The sequence below is a fragment of the Echinops telfairi genome, unplaced genomic scaffold (assembly GCF_000313985.2).
Source record: "Echinops telfairi isolate 266 unplaced genomic scaffold, ASM31398v2 ScPeMD7_7458;HRSCAF=8496, whole genome shotgun sequence".
NCBI classification, from domain to species: domain Eukaryota; kingdom Metazoa; phylum Chordata; class Mammalia; order Afrosoricida; family Tenrecidae; genus Echinops; species Echinops telfairi.
In genome coordinates, this window is record NW_022111358.1 from 35,188,789 (window position 1) to 35,198,153 (window position 9,365).

At 59.3% G+C, this 9,365-nt stretch overlaps 1 protein-coding gene across 1 annotated transcript in view; it reads left to right on the top strand.

The window, feature by feature from the left end:
* Positions 1-246: 246 nt before the first annotated feature.
* LOC101656382 (angiotensin-converting enzyme) overlaps positions 247-9,365 on the top strand; it is a 20,497-nt gene continuing 11,378 nt past the window's right edge. The window contains exons 1-14 of the mRNA XM_045299578.1: positions 247-411; positions 994-1,087; positions 1,689-1,832; positions 2,240-2,431; positions 2,987-3,084; positions 3,535-3,707; positions 3,881-4,104; positions 4,335-4,479; positions 4,713-4,811; positions 5,061-5,183; positions 5,519-5,730; positions 6,490-6,626; positions 7,351-7,509; positions 7,683-7,770. Coding sequence (XP_045155513.1) covers positions 1,015-1,087; positions 1,689-1,832; positions 2,240-2,431; positions 2,987-3,084; positions 3,535-3,707; positions 3,881-4,104; positions 4,335-4,479; positions 4,713-4,811; positions 5,061-5,183; positions 5,519-5,730; positions 6,490-6,626; positions 7,351-7,509; positions 7,683-7,770 — 1,867 coding nt within the window. The 5' untranslated portion in view covers positions 247-411; positions 994-1,014. The remainder of the gene's footprint in view (positions 412-993; positions 1,088-1,688; positions 1,833-2,239; positions 2,432-2,986; positions 3,085-3,534; positions 3,708-3,880; positions 4,105-4,334; positions 4,480-4,712; positions 4,812-5,060; positions 5,184-5,518; positions 5,731-6,489; positions 6,627-7,350; positions 7,510-7,682; positions 7,771-9,365) is intronic.

The window sequence follows — 9,365 nt, forward strand, 5'->3', positions numbered from 1 at the left end:
TGATTCACCCCGCCCCCCTCGAGGTAGACCCCCCCACCCAGGTCCCATCCAAGGTCCAGGAGGAGAAGCCCAACTCCAGAAGCTCCCATCTCCAGAAAAGTAGCCTCCACAGGGCCAGACCTGGACACCCTTGACCTTCCTCCCCCCTCTGCTGGGTGACCTTCCCTGCACAGCTTCCAATGAGTTCCTTGTGTGCCTGGCCCCACCCCACCCTCCCATCCCCCCACCTCCTGATGCCCACAGGAGGAGACAGCCCTGATCAGCCAGGACTTTGACGAAGCCTGGGGCCACAAGGCCAAGGAGCTGTACGATGACATCTGGCAGAACTTCACCGACCCAGTGCTTCGCCGGGTCCTCAGCTCCATCCGCATCCTGGGTCCTGCCAACCTGCCTCTGGCCAAGCGACAGCAGGTGGGCCTGCTGGTGGGGAGAGGGCCTCACCTGTTCCCCCAGGGGACTAGACTCCTCTACCTGTAAAACCACTTCCTGGGCATGCTTTTCCTTAGAGATAGGGACAAACCCTCCTATCGTGGAGTAGAGAGCAGAGCCCAAGTCAAAGGTGGAACGGCAGGCTTCCGCGTCAGCATTGTCCAGAGGCCAGTTTGGGGTCTGAACTTCCTTGGTCAGGTCAAGAAGCATTGAGGAAGGCACCACAGCCAGGTGGTGTCGTGGGTGAGATATTAGGCTGCTAATCACAAGGTCAGCAGTTTGAAACCACCAGCCACTCCGCAGGGGAAAGGTGAGGCTTTCTTCTCCTGTAAGGACCGATAATCTCCGAAACCCAGTGGCTAGAGGGTTACTATGAGTTAGAATCCACTCAATGATAGTTTGAGCTTGTGTTTTACCCTCACTGCAAGATGGCGACCAAGGTGGTATCTACACCACATTCCCTTCCCCAGATCTCCTCTGCCTTCTAGCCAAAAAAGGAGGGGGTGGCCAGAGCTCTCCGGGGGACTGCTCCTCGCTAACCATTTTTCAACCCTGACTCACCAGTACAACTCTCTGATAAGCAACATGAGCAGGATTTATTCCACGGCCAAGGTCTGCTTCCCCAACAAGACTGCCACCTGCTGGTCCCTTGACCCAGGTACGGGTCTCTCTGTCTCTGAATCTGTCTCTCTCTCTCTCTCTCTGGGGTCTCCCAACTCTTATCTTCACCCTGCTGCGCCCTGGAGGCCAGCATGTTCCTTGGGAGACAGTGACATTGGCCTCCACTGACCCCACCCTGCTTCCCCTGGCAAATTGACTTTAGGAACCCCAGAGACCCCACCTCCACCTCCGGCCCCTGTGTGCCTCTCCCATCACAAATCCTTCCTCCTGGTTTTCCCTTTCTCCCAGAAGCTCCCCATAGACCTTGGACTCTCCAGGACTTCCCCAACTCCTCCTGCTCCCTCTCAACCCCATTTATTAGGGAGCCTTGAGGTCAGACACTCTATCTGATGAGGCACCAAAGGAGGTCCTCTTCCCTGGCCTTGTAGACCCTCATCTTCCGGGGACAGGGTCCCTACCTGGGGCATGCATTGTATAGCTCCCCAGCCTGGCCCGCCTACCTAATTGGTTGCCCTGGGCATCCTGGGTCTCATGGTGTTGAGGATGCTGGTGGAAATGGCAGGGACCCATGTGGGGTCCTGTTGCTGCCAACTTCCACCTGGAAACCTCCTAACTGGCCCTATCTGCCTTGGCCTCAGATCTTACCAACATCCTGGCCTCCTCAAGGAGTTACAGCATGCTCCTGTTTGCCTGGGAGGGCTGGCATGACGCCGCGGGCATCCCACTGAAGCCCCTGTACCAGGAGGTCACCACCCTCAGCAACGAGGCCTACAGGCAAGATGGTGAGCATGCTCTCCTGGCCCCAGCTGGCCAGGTGCCCTCCCACCCACTCTCTCAGCTGAGCCACAATGCTCAGAACAAAGGTTAGGCTGAGACCCACATCCTGGCCACAGTGATCACAGAGCTGTCCAAGGCGCCACAGAGGGCTGGTAGGACTGGACTTGAACCCAGTCAGCTAGCCATCTGCTGCCCTCCAGCTAACTTTGCTGGCCCTGTTCCGCAGGCTGGGACCCATCTTGACCTCTGCTATCTGGCCTGAAGCAGCCCAGAGTTAGAGGATGTGGTAGCCTAGGAAACTCCCCTGCTGGCTGGCAGACACTCAGGCCTGGAGCCAGGAAAGACAGAGGAGTGAGGGACGGGGAGATGCAGATGACAGCCTGAGCTGCCCTTCCCCACTCTCCCTGGCTAGGCTTCTCGGATGCTGGGGCCTACTGGCGCTCCTGGTACGAGTCCCCCACCTTTGTGGAGGATCTGGAGCGCTTGTACCAGCAGCTAGAGCCCCTCTACCTGGAACTTCATGCCTACGTCCGCCGTGTGCTCTACCGCCGATATGGGGCCAAATTCATCAACCTCAGAGGGCCCATCCCCGCTCACCTGCTGGGTAAGGGAAGCCTGGGCTGGTGAGGGGGTGGGGAGTGCCCAGGCTAGGGATGGTGGGTCACCATCACTGCCTCCCGCACTGTGCTGGTTATATACTAAGGCCTCCATGAAGCAGAGGATGCCTTTCATCAATATCATTATTTCATCTTTACAGATGGGACCCTCAGGTTTAGGGTAAGATAATGGTTCGTGAGCTAGTGAAAGGCAGAGCCAAGTTTCAATGATGCCGTCGACTTCCAGGTCCAGTGGAGGAGTTCCCGTGGTCCTAGCTGGTGGGGCTCAAGAGTCTCGGAGACAGGGGCAGCGCAGTCTGAAAGGCCCTGAGCGGGAGCACCCCTGCTCTTTGGGGGATCCACAGTCCCAAGGGGCTCAGAGCACCCAAAGGGATGGGGTCTGACTCATGTGTGAGGCTCCTGCCCATCAACCAGTCTTGGGAATCAGCTGCCCTAGGGTGCTCCAGAGTCCAGGTGATGGGGCTCCCAGGTGCTGCTTGGAGACAGTGAGAGGGGCAGCAGATGGGGTGGGGGTGGGCTGACTGCACTCCTTGTCCATGTAGGAGATATGTGGGCCCAGAGCTGGGAAAATATCTACGACATGGTGGTGCCTTTCCCAGACAAGCCTAACCTGGACGTCACCAGCACCATGGAGCAGAAGGTACACCAGGGCCTGGACAGGGCAGAAGAGTGGGGGCCCCGGGCAGGCGCAGGGGGCAGTCAGGAGCAGAAGGTGGGCAGGACGGGCTCTTATGAGTAGGGGGTCTCAGAATAGGGGTCCCACCTCCCCTTTCTACAGAGAAATGGCCTGAGTAAGGAGAGCTGGGATTTGTCCGGAGGGGCACCAGCTCCTCTCCAGGCCCCTGGGGGGTGTCACTGGGGGGTGAGGGGATGTGAACAGCTTCCACCTCCATCCAAAAGCTGTGGTCAGTTTGAGGCCCTGCCTCGGGGTAAAGGAGGCCACAGAGAATAGAGATGCCTGTCCTATCTGGGAAGTCTCCTGCCTGCCCATCCCCACCCCCTTCCACCCTCTGCCCGCCCCGGGCAGCCAGAGCAGGCTCCTGGCAGCTGGGGCCTGACTTGTGGCATTATCCACCGCGCCCCCCTCCAGGGCTGGAATGCTACGACAATGTTCCAGGTGGCAGAGGAGTTCTTCACCTCTCTGGGACTCGAGCCCATGCCCCCCGAGTTCTGGGCAGAGTCCATGCTGGAGAAGCCAAGTGACGGGAGAGAGGTGGTGTGCCACGCCTCGGCCTGGGACTTCTACAATAGGAAGGACTTCAGGTCTGGTCCCCGGGGAGATGGGGAAGGACGGGTGGCCTGGCCACGGAGACGGCTGGTGCAGGAACGGGCAGGGTAGAGGGCCTTTATGCTGCTCCGATCCTTGGGTCCCACCCCTCCAGGGCCAGGCTCCCCTTCGCTGCCCTTCCCCCTCACCCTCGCCCCTCCCCGCCCAGGATCAAGCAGTGTACACGGGTCACGATGGAGCAGCTGTCTACTGTGCACCACGAGATGGGCCACATTCAGTACTACCTGCAGTACAAGGACCAGCCCGTGTCCCTGCGCCAGGGCGCCAACCCGGGCTTCCACGAGGCCATCGGGGATGTGCTGGCACTCTCTGTCTCCACGCCTGCACATCTGCACAAAATCGGCCTGCTGGACCAAGTCCCTAATGATTCAGGTACGGGGGACAGTCCAGCCCATATCTGCCCCAGCTCAGGCAGGGCCGGGGCCTGCGCGGAGCCTCCCAGCCAAGCCCCGCCCCCCAACCAGGCCGTCCTGCAGCGCTTTCCATGGTCCTCACCAGAGCAGCTAACCAGCCCCGCTCACCTCCCCAGGGTTCCTGCCCGGCCCACCCTGAGCTGGCTAGAGTCCTCCTTGCTGGACTCCTTTCTTCTCGTCTCCCTGCAGAAAGCGAAATCAATTACCTGCTCAAGATGGCCCTGGAGAAAATCGCCTTTCTGCCCTTTGGCTACCTGGTGGACCAGTGGCGCTGGGGGGTATTTAGCGGTCGTACGCCCCCGTCCCGCTACAATTTTGACTGGTGGTATCTCCGGTGAGTGACGGTCCTCCAGGCCTCCCCCCATTGCCCTGGGCAGCCCAGCACTCTAGCCGGCCAGCCTTGGTCCACTACGGACAGTGGTATTCCTTCCCCCCACCGGGATCTTCTTTCCTGCCTTCAACCCTCTCCTCCAGGAAGTGGGCCCCAATTCATCAGATGAGGGAGGGAAATCTCCCAGTCAGTTTGCCACCCTTCCCTCTTAAGACTGTGTAACCCTTTGCTCCTAGAACCAAGTATCAGGGGCTCTGTTCACCGGTGCTCCGAAACGAAACCCACTTTGATGCCGGAGCTAAGTTTCACGTGCCAAACATGACACCCTACATCAGGTACCGCCCCTCCACTCCGCCCCACCTCCAGTCCCCTCCTTCTCAACTCCACACACCCCCTCCCCCATTTGTCCTCAGGTTCTACCAGACCCCCACCCCGCAGGGCCTCCACAACCTGTCTTGGCTCTTCCTTCTTCCCCAAGACAGCCCTCGGGCCACTTTTGACTCGTGGGAGGCTGGACTGGCTGGGTAGGGACCCTGGTTTCTGGGCCTGTGCTCCCCGTCCCACTCTCCACTCCGTGTCTGCAGGTACTTTGTCAGTTTTGTCCTGCAGTTCCAGTTCCATCAAGCCCTGTGCCTGGAGGCGGCCCATCAGGGCCCCCTGCACCGCTGTGACATCTACCAGTCGGCCCAGGCCGGGGCCAAGCTCAGGTGCATGGTAGGAGCAGAGCGGGTGGGCAGAGGGTGCATCTGGAGAGGATCTGGCCATCCTAGGCTGAGGTGTCATGGGGCTCCCTCCCTCCCCACTTTCTTCCTTCTCTCTTTCTGTCCCTCATCGAGTGATTCTCAAGTGAGCCCCCTGGCTGGCTTGGGGAAAGACAAGCAGCGCCTGCCACCTCTCAGAATCCCCAGACGCCTGGTGTTATTGTCAGGGTGTTTGCAGCCTTGTGAGGGTGGAAGGGGGGGTGCAGTGGCCGAGGGTGGGAAAGGTGTCCTGGGGCCCAAAGGAGCTGCTGCCTGAGCCCCCTCTGTCCATTCTGCCCTAGAGAGCTGCTTCGAGCAGGCTCGTCAAGGCCCTGGAAGGAGCTGCTGAAGGACATGATTGGGACGGACGCTCTGGACGCCGGGCCACTGCTGGACTACTTCCGGCCCATCAGGGTGTGGCTGCAGGAGCAGAACTCGCACAACGGCGACATTCTGGGCTGGCCAGAGTACCAGTGGCGCCCGGCGGTGCCCAGCAATTACCCAGAGGGCATTGGTAAAGCCCGGAGTGAGGTGGGGTGGGTGGTCTTTAGCGGGTCCCAGTCAATTCCTCCCAGGTGAGCCCTGTGCCCTGCCCTGGGGTCTGGCAACCCCCTCTCCCAGCTCCCAGGGCCCATCAGTGGGGTCCCTGGGATCCACTTGACCTTGTCTCTTCCTAACATCTTCTACTGTAGCGTTTCCCAAACTGGGCGATTCCGCCCCCCAGGGGGACTGAAGAAGCAGATTTCTACAGGTTAAGCTGGGTTAGAGTTCAGACGTTTTAAATTGTCAGGGGACGATGAGTAAATTTTTTTTCCTGAAAAGGGAGTGACCAGGCAAACATGTTTGGGAACCTGTGCTCTAGGGGGTGTGCCTGGATCGGAGGCCCCTGGGGGGCAGGCTAGACCTACGGCTCTATGAGGTCACACTACAGCCTCCGCCCTTATTGGCCAGGGGCCATGGCTGCAGGCCTCTGCTCTCCTGCGGCCATGGGCCAAGGTTGGGCTGCCCTGCGACTACCCAGCCTCCTCCTCCTGCTGCTCTGCTGCGGGCACCTTCTGCCAGCCCTAGGCCAGGCGACAGTCAGCCAGACCACAGCCAGCCAGGCCACGACCAACCTGACAGCACAGAGACCAAGTGGGATGGGGCAGGGACCGGGGCAGGGGCAGAGAGGGGCCAACGGGAGAGGAGGCTTGGCAGGAGGGCTCCCAGGAGGAGGTGTTGGGCAGAGAGGGGAAGGAGAGGTTTGTCGATTTCCCTCCACTCTGTCCCACAGACCTCGTGACAGATGAGACTGTGGCCCAGAAGTTTGTGGAGGAATATGACAAGTCAGCCCAGGTCATGTGGAACGAATTCGCTGAGGCCAACTGGGACTATAATACCAACATCACCAAAGAGACCAGCAGAGTTCTGGTAAGCCATCTCCACACCCACCCAGAGCCAACACTTCCCCCCCACCCCTCCAGCGAACATCCCCCGGGGGCTGAGGGTACCGGCCCCCCCCTCCCTCATACCACCTCCTAGAGGGACTGCCAGCATTGGTGACAAATCCAAACGGGATCGTCCAAACCATCTTCAAGTCCATATCTGGCTGGGCAGCAACCACATGGTGGTTCCTCTCCTGAGAACCCCCTGTTAGCTGCGGAGGATGTCATTGGTATGCAAATGAGCGGTGCTGACACTGGCTTTTAAAAAATTGAAGGGCTGTTTGCCTCCCTAGGAGAGCCCCTGCCAGCTTAGTTAAACACAGGTGAAGCCAAGGCAAGGTCCCTGGGGACAGACTTTGTGAAGCTGTGTGGCCCCGGCTCTTCTTGTCTGCCTCAGCAGCCTTGCACAGTGCCAATGCCGATTCCCATTTTGCAGGCAGGACACAAGCCCAGAGCTAACCCAACCGTGGGTGCTGGGAGGGGGGTGCTGCCCTTTCTCTAGCCTGCCAGGGTGTGGCTTTTGCCAAGGGTCCTTACAGCCCTGGGACACTGTCACACAGTCCAGGTGGAAGAGAAAGGCAGTGATTTGCAAATTATCCCCCTTATCCCACCCCTATCCTCTCCTGCCCCACCCTACCCCACCCATGACAGCCCCTGCTCAAAGACCTCTCCTTAACGCCCGTCCCCACTGTGCCCCGCTGTGCCCGCAGCTCCAGAAGAACATGCAGCTGGCGAACCACACCCTGCAGTACGGCACCCGGGCCAGACAGTTCGATGTGACCAACTTCCAGAACGCCACCATCCAGCGGATCATCAAGAAGGTTCAGGACCTGGAGCGGGCGGCGCTGCCCACCGAGGAGCTGGAGCAGGTGTGTGGTCTGGGGGCTTGGCAGGCAGAGTGGGGAGGGTGCAGGGAGGGAGCCTGTCGTGCACCTACAGGATGACAACACAGGCAGCCCTTCTGGGAGGAGGCGTGGGGCAGAGGGCCCCCCCCCCCCCAGCTAAGGCCTGCGGCTCACTGCCCCTCTTCCTCTCTCTGCAGTACAACCAGATCCTGCTGGACATGGAGACCACTTACAGTGTGGCCTCCGTGTGTCATACAAATGGCACTTGTCTGCAGCTAGAGCCTGGTGAGCACACCCCTGGGGTGGTGGTGGGGGTGGCCACTGGGGCACAGAGGCTGAGGGCTGGGGCGTTGGGGGTGCTGGTCTCTAAGTGCTCCACACTGCCATCGGCTTCCCTGCTCCACTTTGTTCCAGCATGGCCCTCCCTGGGGGCCTGTTCCCTTTGGGGCCCTGTCCCACTTCCAGGACAGGTTTCCTCACAATCCACCCCTGGGGCCCAGGACTTCTGAGAGACTAAACTCCTAAGGAGAGAAGGCCAGCGGACACCCACCGCCTATTCTGACTCTCTCAGACACAACCCCCACCCCCTCAGCTCTACCCCCGAGACAGACAAACACTCAGGCACAGAGGATGGGCCACATCATTGAGAGGACCTCAGATAAGAATTTGACTCCGGACTCCTCAGCCTACACCTTTCCCACTCCACTCCCTCCCCACCCCTTCCTGCTAGCCTCCAGGCACTGGATCGGGGTAGCCCCTTCTTGCTCCCCTTGGAAAAAGCCAGCCTCCTCAGCCAAGCCCTTGCACACAGAAACAGTCCCCTACTCCCTCCTGGCTGGGGAGCTGGAGATGTGAACCTTCCCCCTTGCAGGAATCTCTATCCAGAAATGGTCTCTCCCTGGCTCCCTACCCAGCTCTCCCGTTAGAACAATAACAACTAGGAAGGGAAATGGGAAATAAACAGCAGAGAGAAATGGTTTCCCTGGAACGGATTACATCTGTAGCTGTGTATGTGCGCAAACACACACGTGTGGGGAGAGGTGGGGGGCGGTGTACGTGCTCGGAGGGGCTTACTTACTTACTCCGGGGCCAGGCCACCAGGTCACTGCCAGGCAGTGAAACTCCGAAACACCCACCACAAACATAGACTCACATCCGCAAGGGCCAGATGCGCAACTAGATTCTTTGCAGACAAAACTAATCCGAGTTTACTTTCTCGGTGGAAACGGAACAGACATCTTGTAGCGTGTTCCGAGATAGGACTAGAGTAGGAGCCAAGTGGTGAGGGCTTGGACGGCATGTTGGGACAACGACAAATGGAAGGATTCCAGCTTTCGAATGCTTCCATCGATCTCAGGCAGGGCCAGTGCCACAGGAAGCATCCGTGGAAGCTCAGAATTGACATCTGGTCTCACCTGACCCTCACCTTAGCCCCGTGGAGCCGGTTTGGGCTCTGCCTTACGGTCCAGGAGGCAGGATGAGAACCCAGGACCCCTCGCTTCCTGGGGATACTTGGTTCTTAATACCTGCAGCGTTCACAACTGTTCTTTCATTCAAACCGATTCAGTACCACTTTGTGGATGCCCTGGACATGGGCACAGGGGGACCCACACAGAGGTGAGCCCGACTCAGACACCCCACACTCCAGTTTGACCTATATTCCCCTGGAGAGCCAGTGGCGGTGATGGCAATGGTGCCCTACCACCATGGTGATGGTGATGGTGAAGGTGGTGATGGTTGTGGTGATGGTGGTAGCGACGGCGAAGGTGGTGGTGGTGGTGGTGGTGATGGTGGTGGTGGTGATGGCGAAGGTGGTAGTGTTGGTAGTGGTGATGGTGATGGTAGTGGTGATGGTGGTGGTGGTGGTGGTGGTGGTGGTG